Raw genomic sequence first — 14,178 nt, 5'->3', positions numbered from 1 at the left:
CTGAAATGCGAAAAGACCAAAATACTCATCGGACTTTCAGTTTCGAGCACCCAAAACAGTTGAGGGTATTACAAACTTTTAACATCTAAAAGCAGCAATCTAACCTTCCTTGAATCTAAATTACTAAACATCTATTAACTTTTTAATCTTCAGTTTTTTATAATCCAACTTTTTACCATCTACATACTATAAACTGCTTTTTATAATACTTAGCTGAAACAAACAGGAACTAACAAGAGAGATATTTTGCAGTGGCTGTACGTCTCGGTCAGAGATCTTCACGGCAAGATATCATGCTGAATGTTTTTGTCTGAAAGAACACACGTCTGAGAAGCTGTTTCACAGCTTGTCACTGGCATGCAGTTGATCCACCTCCACAACCCTCCTCCAGAACCAGTGCTCCCTCCACACCTTCCCGATCTGCTCGATGGGCAGCCCCTTCGTCTCCGGCAAGAAGAGGTACACGAAAGCCGTCATCGCCAGGATCCACCCGGCGAAGAAGAAGAACAGCCATGCCTTCATCCGGCACAGCATGGCGAGGAACCCCTGCGCGACGAAGATGGTGAACGCGAACCCCGACGCCACCGTGATGCTCTGCCCCGCCGACCGGATCTCCAGCGGGAACACCTCGGTGGGCACCAGCCACGTCATGGGTCCCCACGACCAGCTGTACCCGGCCACGTACACGCCGAGGAGGACGAACAGGGCCGCCGCGTAGGCGTGGCCCATCCCGCCCTCGTCCCCGAGCTTGGCCGCCATGATGGTGCCGATCAGCAACTCGGAGACGAGCATCTGGAGGCTGCCGGCGATGAGGAGCGTTCGCCGGCCGAACCGGTCGATGACGAACATGAATACTATCGTCGACGCCGTGTAGATGAGGACCGTCACGACGGTGGACAGCAGGGACGCGCTCTCGCCCATGCCGACCGTGCGCAGCAGCACCGGCGCGTAGAACCCGATGGCATTGATCCCGCTAAGCTGCGACAGAAAGCATGGCTGCTTCAGTCATCACGTTCGCAACAAAGATAGCTGCTTCAGCGACCTCACCTGCGTGAACGCCGGCATCAGGACAGCGATTACAAGCTGCGGCCGGTATCTTCGCTGCGAAACGATCAGCCACAGGCCGTTGCCGCCGCCCTGCGCCACGCTGTTCGCCGCGACGATGTCATCCAGCTCGTCGTCGACGGCGTCCGTGCCTCTGATCTTCTGCAGCAGTGCTTTGACTTTGTGACGGTCCAAGCCTTGTTGCACGAGGCTGTTCGGCGTCTCCGGCAGAAAGATGGCGCCGAGGGTGAAGAACGCGGCGGGGACCCCGGCGAGGCCCAGCGAGAGCCTCCAGCCCCAGCCTCCGGTGATCTTGTCCGCACCAAAGTTGATGACGTTCGCGGCGAGAGAGCCAAGACATAGGGTGAGTTGGAAGCCGTTGCTGAATGCTCCACGATATCGTGCAGGAGCCATTTCAGACAGGTACAAAAGAACTGCCTGCAAATTTTGTTTCAGCTTTTTTTTTAAATGTTGGTAAGATACTTGACTTCGACTTGTTTGGCTGATTGAAATTTAAAATAATTTTTGCACAACAATTTTCATGAACTTCCTAGAATTTTTTTCGCGACTTCTAACATGGGATTAAAATTTCGCTGAAATTTCCAGAATTTTAGAGGGAACGAAATATTTAATTTCGAAATTTTCTTTCATTAACGTGTGGGACCCACAAAGCAAAGGAAAAAATATGATCAAAATTTCACAAATTTTGGTCTTTTCCTCAGTAAACGAAAAAAATTGTAAAACAAAATTAAATCCCTAACGAGGGAAAACTGTTTTGGTTTGAAATTTTCTCTGTGGGCATCAAAATGAATAAAATTGGGTAATACCAAACTTCGTTGAAGTGATTCTAACAGGGTTTGAATTGTTGGACGAATTTTATTTAAATTTGGACGAAATTGAAATTTGGACCGAATTTCAGTGAAATTTCACATAAAATGTTTTCCACGGTTCTGACCTGATTGGCGAACCCAAGACCAACGCCGAGCAGCGCCCTGCCCAGGATGGCCATGTAGACATCCACGGCTGCGCCGCTGACCGCCGCTCCAGCGAGGAACGCCACACCGCCGATGATCATGGACGGCCGGCGACCGTGCCTGGCCGTGAACCAAGACGAGAGGAGCGTCGCGGTGAGCAGGCCGGAGATGTAGAGCGAGGAGGTGAAGAGTGTCAGCAGCTGGCTGTCGAACTTGCAATAGTTGCTGACGCGCACGTCGCCCTTCATCCGCCGGTACACGTCCGGGAAGAACTCCTTGAGGAATGACCCCATGGACGACACGCCGCCTGTGCAAGAACTTTCTAATCAGCCATTCTAAACCCAAAAGAATTTGAAGAAATTATCAGTTGTCCTAGCCAAATTTGTAATTATTTTGTTTCTATGACATGGTCATACGTGGAGCATGGTATTACCTGAGGTTCCGAGGTCGTAGCCGAAGATGGCGCCGCCCATGGCCGCCGTGACGCAGGAGAGCGCCACGAACATGGTGATTCTCCCGCCATACCGCCGGCCCTTGCTGCCGGCGGCATCAATGGAACTGACGGCCATGGTCACAGCTCAAGGTGAGCACGGCCGGACAATGACCTTGGTGCCCGGCCGTGCTCTTCTGTTGACTAGCTGGCTGCTGTTGCCATTCCAGTCAAGCTTGATGTGCTCTTGTTTGGAGCTTTGCCTGCTGCTGGCCGTCGGCGATTTGTCTGTTTATACATCTTGGTACGAATCTTCCACACTCCATAGCGATGCTTGGCCTATTAGTTGCAAGAGTGTACTACTGTGCACCTCATAACTTTTGCTTTATTTTGCCGTGAGATATTCTATCTGATCAGCTTTATTCAAATTTATGAATTCCTAATATCCTATTTGTGTATACTATATGAAGATATCTATCATTCACCAATTAAGCATGTTCATGCGGTTGTAGTTCACTTTAAAAATATCTGAATACTGACAGGTTATTTCTTGTCCACTACTTAAATTATTTGCAATTTTTTTGCTTAATTTCTTGTACAATATCTCACAAGATAGGCTTATATAATTTCCCAATAAACATGGAGAACACTTGTAGTGCACTATAAAGATGTATAATATCTAGGGATGCAAATGAGTAATCCAATGGGTAGTTTGGGTCATCAATATGGTTCATAGGGCTCTTGATTGACTAGCAAGAATAAACTAGCCATTAGATGGAAATGTAAGTAGTGGGTTTTGGGTCGGAAAAAAAAAACAAAACTTGCATCCAGGGGTGGATCTAGCATGATTCAAGGGTATTCAGTTGAATATCCATTATTTTGGGAAACATATTTGATACATACAGTATGCATTTGATATAGATGGTAGCTGCCAAGTGTTTTCATATGTTTAATTTCAGTTTCAAGTGCTAATAGATGAGAAAAATCCTCCAGCACGGGAAGGGCCCACCCCATGCCCAATTTCCCCACTGAGACCACTCCATCATTCGTAATCCCATTTCCATCTTCTCACTTTGTCAGCCTATTAATCCAATCAAGCGCTACCTTAAGACTTGAAAGATCAAAGTTGAGAGCAGGTAGGCCGGTCATGCGCAGCGCGCCCACTGCCCAAGCCGGTGCTCTGGAGTGGCGTCTCATCACCGAACACCGGAAGTTCGGCACCGCCCCATCCCCATATCAATTATGCTATTCCCCAATTCTACATTGGCACGGTAAGTTCTCAATTTATAATCCTCTATTTCTTTTTCTGAAAGCAAATAACTCCATGTCTCACTTCTTTTGATGTTATTCTGATGGTTTAGAAAATAGTGTAAGAGTCATGGTCGACCTTAGCAAATTGTTCATGTTAATTTGATGTTCTAACTCTTGTCTTGGCTTGGTAACCTAGATCAAAATGTAAATATTCCATATGTATTAATATAGTGTGTTTCACCTATCTTTTGTTAAATATTGGATAATCAGTGGGTATGAAAATTGCACTAGCGCGCATCCATCGTATAGTATATTATACTAGATTTAATAAAAGTCATTTCTTGTGCTAAAAGCTATGGTTTACGAAAAAATTTCTTTGGCGCTATCGCGCGATGCATCGATCAGTGTTTACATTAGAGTTAAACATCTTTTTAATAACTTCGAATACCTATTCTTTAAATCCTGACTCTGTCACAGCGCTACATCTGTCAGCTTCGCCTTCGACCGCCTCGGCGTCCGCGTCCCGGCGCTCTTCATCTCCCCGTGGATCGAACCGGGAACAGGTACGACGTCCGTTCATCTCTCGTGTCAAGCGCATGCATGCGTGTCTATCGACAGGTTGTGAGTTTGTGACGCGAATGAAGCCGTCAACGTGCAGTGGGAGCCGACGTCGCAGTATGAGCACTCGTCCATCCCAGCGACGGTGAAAAGATCTTCAACCTCAAGGAGTTCCTCACCAAGCGCGACGCGTGGGCCGGCACGTTCGAGTCCGTGCTCACGCGCGCCACGCCAAGAACCGACTGCCCAGGTGCGTGACAAGCAGTGACATACTGACATGCAACAACGTCGATCTCAGTCTAACAAACACTTCACAAATCCTAGCATGTGTCATTGGCATGCACGATGGATCGATCGTCGCCGTGTTTTATAATTGATATGCAATTGCAGAAAAGCTCACTAGTACAAAATAAAGCTATTTTTTAACACATCTCAGTTTTATTTTTATAGACGGTTTACAAACCGTCTAAGTACGTGGCTACGATAGTGCAGTTGTGTACCGTCTGTGAAAATTAATTTTTTCAGACGGTTCTTTATGTGAACTATTTGTGAAAATAGCTCTATAAATAGTACATCCAATCAGGTAACTCCGTTCAGACAGAGAGCTCTACTGTTCAAGGTGGCGGTGGATTTGAAAAGTAGGGGGGGGGAGAAGGTTTTGTTTTTAAATTCTTTGGAGGAGTCATCTAAGGTAAGGATATCTCATCCCTAACTAGTATTTTTTTAAAGTTTAGATTTAGATTTAAGGTTTAATTAGGGTTTAGTTGTGATCTAGAGATGCTCATGGTTCTTGCCATTTAGATCATCAAATTAGCTAAAATTTATTGCCAATATTGATTCAATTGTATAGATTCACATGATTCTAGCATTATATTTAAAAAATATAGTTAGAATTTAAAGTTTTTTAGTCTTAGGAGGTTTCATCATGAATGAGAATTTTTTCTCTCTAGATCTAGATCTCTAGGGAGAGGGAGAGGGAGAGAAAATAATGAATTCACATTATTTTGAGCCATAAATTTGCGCCAATGTAGATTTAATTGCGTAGACATAATATAATCATAACATGCCGACTGGAGTCCGGGAGGGAGACAATTGCTCGACGAAGACGGACTCCGGCACAGGCTGTGCTGGTTCGGCGCGAGGGCGCGGCCCAACAGAGCGGCAGGAGCAGGGACGCGGGCTGGCGTAGGTGGGCTGGCACGGGGAGATGGGCCGAAAGGTGGGAGGAGCGGCTCGAGAGGAGGGTTTAGATTTTTCTTTTTTTAAATGCTTTTGAATTCAAATCAAAGCAAAACTAAACTCAAACAAAGCCAAATAAAATCCAAATAAACCCTACATGCCTATTTCAACATGAATGCACTCAAACAAATAATAATGACCTTATTTGAATTTGAATTTGAATTTAGAAAATAGGCATTTTCCTATTCTAATTATTCAACCGATAATCTAATCTTGGAATTTTTTTGAAATTTACGAAAAGTAAAAATCAGGGTGTGACATCAAACCAAGCCTAACCATCAAATTCTAATCATGTCAGGATTTCGCACCGCTCTTAACCACAAGCACGACTAATTACTCAGTTTTACACTCTGTAGAGGTTGTACACTTTACTCACGGGTCATATTTTTTCATTTTGTTCCTGTGTGTCAACACTTACACACTTTCGAGATGTGCAGTTAGCAATACACTACAAGGCCGTTACAAAAGATCTCCCAACATGTATAGGCCCATTGAGGTTTCACCGATGTGGAAAAAATTCACCTCCCCTCTAGAAGCCCCATCTTGTGTCATACGGTTCCAGAAAAGCATGTCGTACCACCATCTAGCCTATACAATGCTGAGAGGATTGCTAATTAAATGGCCAAGTTGCACCCATAACCTGGCTCATGCTTATACTATAAGCTCGAAATGATCGCTCCATAAACCGGCCCTTAAAAGATACGAGGAAGACTACCACTAACCAAATCGTGCAACCCGCACCGGTTTCCACCAACCTCTTGTTCAAACCAAAAGTTTCAAGATGCTAACAAAATTGTTCCACCAATTTTATCACAGCTGCATAATACCATTAGCAATTTCAATTATAAATATGATCACCAATATCCCAAAGCATGCTAAGCAAAAATTAGCATTCCCAAATCTTTACCAATATCGGGGCAACAAGGAAAATCGAAAATACCTAATGTATAACCCAATTTGGGTTTCCCACAAATTATTTGCATGCAATTTTATAGACCAAACATTTGTAATAATATGTACAAAATGTTTCAATGACAACTTTCCTTCCTGGAGCTCAGCGGGGTTGTTGAAATCCTGATCTTGAAATCCTCCTAGCTCTTCCTCCAGGATATCAGCATCTAATTGCATAAACAGGACAAGGAAAATAAACACTAAGAACCAAAAAGAACAAGATAATACTCAAACTTAGCTTAATTAAATCGATTAAGGTTTTTGTTGAATTTTGATGAAAGAATCAATCGGAACAGAGTTACAACAGACAAGATAACCTCTCAAAAGATTAAGACATGAGGAACTAGATGAACAAGAATTTCTTAAAATTTTCCGGAACGTTATGGGATTTTTAAGAGTTATAGGAATTACTTGGAATTATTTTACTAAAGGAAAATATTAAATGAAGCTTTCTAGAAATTATTTAACAATTTTCAGTATTTAACAATATTACTATAATTATTTTTCTACTGGAATACCTATTTAAGGATTTTTGGAATTATTTTACTACTAGAAAACATTTTTATTGCATCAGCCAGATCTAATTGTGACGTCAGGAGAGGGATTTAATCAATTACAAAAACTGGCTAGGTTGGTTGGCTGGGCTATCACGTGGGCAAAAAGGGATGACGTGATGGCTGACTAGGTTTAAGAGGCTAAACCGGTACACTTCAGTCTAGGCATAGGATCTAAAAGGATCCGCTACGATTTAAAATATTCGAATCGATACTCACTTTATAATCTTAACCACAGAATCTAGATCGGACAACCGACGGCTCACTTGGCCTAACTCTGGCGTGATGAGGATTGCCAGTGACTTCTTTCGTGGTGGCTCGTGGCTAGAGAAGTTCGGATCTGGCCCTACGGTGGTCGGTGATCTCCGACAATCGGCAGAGGTTGATTGGATGATGATGGAGACTCTTGATGCTTATACGAGCACTGGGAGCCTCTGCAGTACCGTAGTGACGGCATAAAATGGAGATGGAGCTCGGGGAGTGTCGGGGGCTCTCTAGCGGCCCAAGGTGGGGAGGGAGTATGGGTCAATTTATAGGGCGAGGGGTAGGGTGTCACAGTCGAGCTAGCTAAGGATTCCATGGCAGCAAGCAAAGACTCTGAGTCGGTTTCCAAACTTTGTGAATGAATTGCACGTCATTGATCACGGTGCTTAATATGGGTTTGTTTCCATACTTTGGACGGTCTCTTCCCTTCTTTGATTCCCTGGCGGAATCGACGGGAGTGGTCGGGTTCAAAACCGAGCAAGAGAGACAGAGAGTGTCGGCGGAAGGTAAGGGATGACATGTGAGGCCCGACGGTCAGCGCCTCATTTGGGCCAAGAGGGGGAGGGGGGAGGGGGTCGGTCCAAAGGAAGGTCATCCTAGAAGAGAGAGGAAAGAGATAACAGGTCGAGAAAGAGAGTGAGGCGAGACAGGCCAAAGGTGGGCTTTGGATCAGGAAGAAGGGGTTCGACTCGAATTGATTTTTTTTCCTTATTTCCTTTTCTTTTCTATGTTGTTCATTTGATTAATTTCTTCTTTGATTCTACTTAACATACTTAATTCCTTTAATAATTTCTTAGAAAAAATTAGTTAATCTAATTGGATTATGAGGGACCTTATAAAATTATTTGCATCTCATGAAAATGTTCTTGGTTGTCATTTATTATTCCATACTTTTCCAACTTTATTTATTAATTGAAGAAAAAATTATTAAATGCCATAATTTTTCTAAAAATTTGACGTGTCTAAAACCGGGCTGTTACAGTGTTGTTTCAAAATTTAAAGTCATTTGTCTTTCAAGCTAGGTTTCTGATTTGAAAATCATTTGAACCGTGGTGCCAGTTGCAACTAATAAAAAAATTATTAATATTGAATGTCTCTGGTGCTTATTCATAATAATGGAGTAGTTGTTAGTGTTGCACAGGACTTTCTGACTTTTCTGCAACACTTGTAAAGACACAATACAGTGCTTTGTTCATTATTTTTGCCTTGAGTGTGCTTTTCAGAAAAGCAGTTCAAGTTTTTATTTTTGTATTGTAAAGACATAATAATGTCCTTAGTACATGTGCATGTTTATATTCTAATTGTTAGAAATATTGCACGACATATCAAACATGCGACATGGATTTTATGTGGAAAATCTTTACGGGAAAAAAAAAACACAGGTGCCAATCGACGGTCTTCACTATACGAGGAGTTGTGTACAATTATAGAGAAATTACAATGAGGTGTTGTTTTCACGTGCGGCTTACAAGAAGTATATATATGGGGGAGCTACCATGATTAGAGATAAATACGGAGACAAATCCGTTTAAAATACATAGTCCTACCAAAACACGTTAGGCGTCCCCAACGAGGATAAACTTGGAATTGGATCGTGTCTCAACAAACTCCATCTTAAAATGAATTCCGTCTTATAGAAAATAATGTATCATCAAACAATTCCCTTCAATAATAAATATCATTGTGCTGAAAGTCTCTAGGATTTAAACTGTAACACCAACTAAACTTGAGTATAGCTCAAATTTAGTAGCAAAAACTGGCTTTGTTATCATATCGGATTATCACGAGTACTTATCTTGCATACTTTAATGTCACCTTAAGCAATGACACCTCGAATGTAATGATATCTCACATCAATATACTTTGTTCTTTCATGAAACATCTGATCATGTGTAAGGCAAATAGCACTTTGACTATCATTGAATATATTAGTGCAAGAATCATCTCCACAAAGCTCAGTATATAAACCTTTCAACCAAATAGCTTCTTTGAATGCTTCAAAAATAACCATATATTCAGCTTCAGTAGTTGATAAAGCAATAGTAGTCTATAAACTTGCTTTTCAACTAACATCACAATTACCAATGGTGAAAACATAACCTGTGAGAGATCTCCATTTGTTTAAATCAGCAGCATAATCTAAGCCAACATAATTAATAAGTCCATCTCCATATTTTTCAAACTCCAAACAAGTATTAGAAGTACTACACATATATCTAAGAATCCACTAAACAACTTTCCACTGCTCTTTATCAGGATTAGCTAACTATCTACTAACAACACTTAGTGTATGAGATAAATTAGGAAGAGAACAAACCATGATATACATAAGAGAACTAACTGCACTAGAATATTGAACTCTAGATATGTATTCAATATCATATTCTGACTTAGGATATAAAGCTGAAGATAATTTGAAATGTGCAACTAATAGAGTAATCACTAGTTTTGCATCATGCATATCAAATCAATGAAGGACCTTCTCAATATAGCCTTGGTAACTAAGATATAACTTGCCAACTTTTCTGTCTCTAATAATCTCCATGCCAAAAAATTTCTTTGCTGCACCTAAGTCCTTCATCTCAAATTCATTACTCAATTGTGATTTCAATTTTTTAGCTATTTCTGATTTATCTTTTGTAGCAATTAACATATCATCAACATAGAGAAGTAAATAAATAACTAAACCATTAATAGTCTTCAAATAGACACAGCTATCATAATCAGAATGCTTAAAATCATTAGAGCATAAATGAGTCAAATCTCTTGTACCATTGTCTAGGAGATTGGTTCAAACCATAAAGAGATTTCTTTAATTTACAAATAATGTATTCTTTTCTAGGAATAACAACATCTTCAGGTTGGTCCATATAAATATCTTCATCTAACTCCCCCATGTAAGAATACAGTTTTGATATCTAATTTCTCAAGTTCATAATCATGCATAGCAACAATACTGAGTAAAGTGCAAATAGAACTATGCTTCACAATAGGGGAGAATACATCATTATAATCAATACCTGGATTCTAGCTATAACCTTTAGCAACCAACCTTGCTTTATACATTGCTGGTTCATTAGGAGAAATACTCTCTTTTCTTTTAAAAACCCACTTGCAACGAACATGCTTCTTCTCTTTTGGCAATTTAACTAAATCTCAAGTATCATTCTTTTCAAGTGACTATATCTCATCTTGTATAGTAGTCATCCAATTTTTGCAATCAACAAAAGTAGTAGCCTTATTATAATTAGAAGGTTCTGCATTACTTTCAACCTCTTCTACACAACTCAAAGTATAAGCAACAATATTACATTCTTCAATTAACCTCTTGGGTGGATTAATTTGCCTTCTAGATCTATCAATTGCAATAAAATGTTATGTAGGCTACACAACGGATGAAGAAAGTGGATCAATGACTGAATTTTCAGCAATAGGTGCATCCTGGACAGTAGCATCTGGTGTATATTCTGTATCAATAAAATGCTCCACTTGTACATTAGAACTATACTGACTCTGAACATAAGCATTAGTAGACATAGCAGTTTCATTAAAGATCACATTCCTACTAATCACCATATTTTATGTTATAAGATTCTATAATTTATAACATTTAACACTATATTTATAAACAAGGAAGATGCACTTAACAGTTCTAGGCTTTAATTTACTATTATCAACATGAGCATAAGCAGTACAACAATAAAACTCTTAAGTTTGAATAATTAGCAGGTGATCTAGATTATATCTTAATTGGAGTTTTCTTATCTATAGTAATGTTGGGTGATCGAATAATAAGATGACAAGCAGTGGAAGTAACTTTAGCCAAAAATGCTTATGAAAACGTGCATTAGACAACATGCGACGAGCTTTCGAGATGATAGTTCTTATCATATGTTCAACTACACTGTTTTGTTGTGGAGTACCAGAAACGGTATAGTGCCTAACAATACCTTTAGACTTTCAATAGGAATCAAATAAATCAGAACAAAATTCCATCTCATTATCAATACAAAGCTTCTTTACCTTCTTTTTAGTTTACCTTTCAACCATAATCTTCCACTCTTTAAATTTAGAAAATATTTCTAATTTATCTTTCAAGAAATATGGCCAAACTTTTCTTGAATAATCATCAATAGTTGTTAGCATATAACGAGCATCACCTAATGAAGGACTACAAGACGATCCCTATAAATCAGAATACACATAATAAAGAATACCTTTTATAGTATGAATTGAAGTATTAAATTTCACCCTCTTGTGTTTGCCAAACACACAATGCTCACAGAAATCCAGCTTGTCAGAGCTATATCCATCAAGAAATCCTCTCTTGCTTAATTCTGCCATACAAGTTTATTCATATGCCCAAGATACATATGCCAAAAATTAGTAATATAAAATCAGACAATGATTTAGAAATTACAGCAGCATCACATGTACTTGTAGTACCTCATAGACGATATAAATTAGCAGATTTCAAATTATCTTTCATTATAACAAGAAAACCTTTTGATACCTTTAAAACTCCACCTCCACCAGAATATTATACCCTTTGCTATCAAGAGTACTTGAAATAAGAATTCTTGTCATACCTGGAATGACAAGAGTACTTGAAATAAGAATTACCTTTCGGCTTGTATGTATCGTTTTCTCTTTTCCTTATTTTTCGACTTGTAGCATTCAGATATGTTATGATTATTTATCTTGTAATATTTGTAAAATTTATCCTTGCCTCTGGACTTTGCCTTATAGTCATTATTTGATTTTCTTTCTTTTGTCATGCCACATATAATCATACCTTCTCAATTAGAAGTCGAGTTTTCAGTAGACATCATCTATTTCATCTTTTTTTTTTTTGCATACAAGGCCTTGTAAACTTCTTTCAGAGTTAGAGTATCATGACCGTATAATATGGTACCTCTGAAGTTTATAAAAGAACTAGGTAATGAGCATAAAAGGATAAGACTTAAGTCCTCATAATCATATTTTATCTCCATAGATTGAAGGTCAGCAATGATATCTTTGAAGTCCGAAAGATGGTTAAGCATAGAACCACCATCTTGTAATTTATGTATGAATAACTTCATCTCTAGATGCATTTTGCTGATCAGATTCTTGAACATGCAAATTGTTTACAACTAAAACCATAAAGCAGCAGTGGTTTTTTCCTGCAAAACCTCTTGCAAAATATTATTTTATAGGTAAAAATAAATTTGAGACAAAACCTTACTATCTTTCTTTTTCTCCTCAATAATCCATAAGTTCTTATCTTTGTACTCAAACTTATCAAGTACATCATTCAAATCAGCATATATCAACATAGGCGTACATCTTAACTGGCCATAAAAAAAATCTTATATCTCGATCAAGCAGTAAAATATCATACTCCATATAAACCATGTAAAAAAATAAAATAAACTTTCGGACGCGCGACGACCAGCGGAACATGGGACGCCGACGCGATGAACAGCCGTACGATGAACAATACCGGTCCGGTACTATATATATAACCTAACCGACGAACAGTAATGCGAGATGAAATTGCCGCTTGATGAAAAGTACCGCATGATGAACAGTACCGATTCGGAATTGTTTCTCGGCTTGTGGCTGGCGCTGATGCTTAGAAATATTACACAGTAAATTGAATACGAGATAAAAAAATTTACCTGAAAAATCTTGCGAAAAAAATTACGGTGCCATTCAACGATCTTAATTATATGCGAAGTTATGTACGATCACAGAGATATTATAATAAGACATTGTCTTCCGTGCGACTTACATGAAGTATATATAGAGGGGGCTACTATGATTAAAGATATACACGGATACAAATTCGTTTAAAATACAGTCTTACCAAAACACGTTAGGCGTCCCCAACGAGGATAAACTTGGAATCGAGTCGTATCTCAACCCTAATCAATTTTTCATCTCTTATCTTATCCAAATTTACGCGACCTTATAAATCGTTAAAACCTGGATCCACCATCGAACAAAGAAAAAGTGAAAGGGCAGATTTAGACAGTACAGATGTTTTCTTTTTCTCGAATTAACGTGATAATTATTAGACTTTGAGAGTGAACGCAAGGACGGTCCAGATCTAAATATTAATAACTCTGACGAGTTGGTCACACGTTCTGCAGTCCCCTCCGTCTTGACTCGTAATCGACTCCGCCGCTTCTTCTCGCCGCCGTGGCGCGTGGTGATCTCCGCAAAAACGCCTTCTCCCCTTCCTCCTCGGCATTGCGTCGTGCACCTCGTGCACCGCGTCGTGCACCGCGTGCGCGCCTCCTCCCCCGCGGCGGCGACCGCTGCCGCGTTTCACCGTCTCGGCCACTCCGCTAGAACAAGAAGCGCAGCAGAAAGCCGCCCCTCCCCGCGGACTGGGAAGACTCCACCGCTACCTTCAGGAAGGAGGCCGAGCACGCGATTCGAGCCTGGTTGGACGGCGACGACGGCGTCACGGCCCACCTCGCAGAGCGCCATCCGGTGTCGCCCCTCGCGCACCACGTCCTGGGCCACGCGCTTGCGTCGCTCTCGAGGGCGGGCGAGGCGGTCCCGCCTCTCCGCCGCGCCGCGGAACTCGCCCCTAGATCTCTGCCAGGCTCGCATCCGCGCTCCTCTATGCCCGCCGGCCCGGCGAGGCACTCGCGGAGTGCGCGCGCGCTGGCCGTGGACGACCCTACCGAGGGTCTGCCGCGGGGGGCTCATGGTCCCGAGCTCCCAGGCGCGCGTCGCCGCCGCGCAGGAGCGGCTCCTCGGGGTCCGCGCCGACGCGGAGGCCCTTACTGTATCGGCCACGGCACCATGCCATTGCCGCCAATGATGGCGCCAACGAAGCCACCTTGCTGTTGCCGCCACGCCACGATGCGGAGCGCGGTAACCGACGACGAGCTGCGCGGCCGTCTCACGGTGAGCA

General features: G+C 41.3%; 2 protein-coding genes across 3 annotated transcripts; one reads left to right on the top strand and one right to left on the bottom strand.

The window, feature by feature from the left end:
• Window positions 1-6: 6 nt before the first annotated feature.
• Window positions 7-2,699, bottom strand: LOC133887531 (hexose carrier protein HEX6-like). Of its 2 annotated transcripts, none has more exons than XM_062327515.1 (4): window positions 2,452-2,699; window positions 2,000-2,325; window positions 1,048-1,500; window positions 7-978 (listed from the first exon to the last, which is right to left on the bottom strand). In XM_062327515.1, the coding sequence occupies exons 1-4, from the start codon at window positions 2,585-2,587 to the stop codon at window positions 340-342; spliced, it is 1,554 nt and encodes a 517-aa protein (XP_062183499.1). In that variant the 5' UTR covers window positions 2,588-2,699; the 3' UTR covers window positions 7-339. The 2 variants fall into 2 exon arrangements, with proteins under 2 accessions (XP_062183499.1, XP_062183500.1); XM_062327516.1 differs by having other exon boundaries at window positions 1,048-1,482.
• On the top strand, window positions 2,586-4,525 carry LOC133886463 (uncharacterized). The gene is made up of 4 exons (XM_062326160.1): window positions 2,586-2,752; window positions 3,529-3,719; window positions 4,177-4,262; window positions 4,358-4,525. The coding sequence occupies exons 1-4, from the start codon at window positions 2,586-2,588 to the stop codon at window positions 4,523-4,525; spliced, it is 612 nt and encodes a 203-aa protein (XP_062182144.1).
• The last annotated feature ends 9,653 nt before the right edge of the window (window positions 4,526-14,178 follow it).

The sequence above is a fragment of the Phragmites australis genome, chromosome 12, assembly GCF_958298935.1.
Source record: "Phragmites australis chromosome 12, lpPhrAust1.1, whole genome shotgun sequence".
Lineage (NCBI taxonomy): Eukaryota > Viridiplantae > Streptophyta > Magnoliopsida > Poales > Poaceae > Phragmites > Phragmites australis.
This window is presented reverse-complemented; position numbering and strand designations above follow the sequence as displayed.

Coding starts and splice junctions, on each gene's coding strand:
- LOC133886463 (XM_062326160.1), top strand. CDS start 2,586: ATGGTCACAGCTCAAGGTGAGCACGGCCGGACAATGACCTTGGTGCCC. Junction 2,753..3,528: donor TTGTCTGTTTATACATCTTG/GTACGAATCTTC, acceptor TCACTTTGTCAG/CCTATTAATCCAATCAAGCG. Junction 4,263..4,357: donor GTGGATCGAACCGGGAACAG/GTACGACGTCCG, acceptor GTCAACGTGCAG/TGGGAGCCGACGTCGCAGTA.
- LOC133887531 (XM_062327515.1), bottom strand. CDS start 2,587: ATGGCCGTCAGTTCCATTGATGCCGCCGGCAGCAAGGGCCGGCGGTAT. Junction 2,326..2,451: donor CTACGACCTCGGAACCTCAG/GTAATACCATGC, acceptor GTTCTTGCACAG/GCGGCGTGTCGTCCATGGGG. Junction 1,501..1,999: donor GTCTTGGGTTCGCCAATCAG/GTCAGAACCGTG, acceptor TTAAAAAAAAAG/CTGAAACAAAATTTGCAGGC.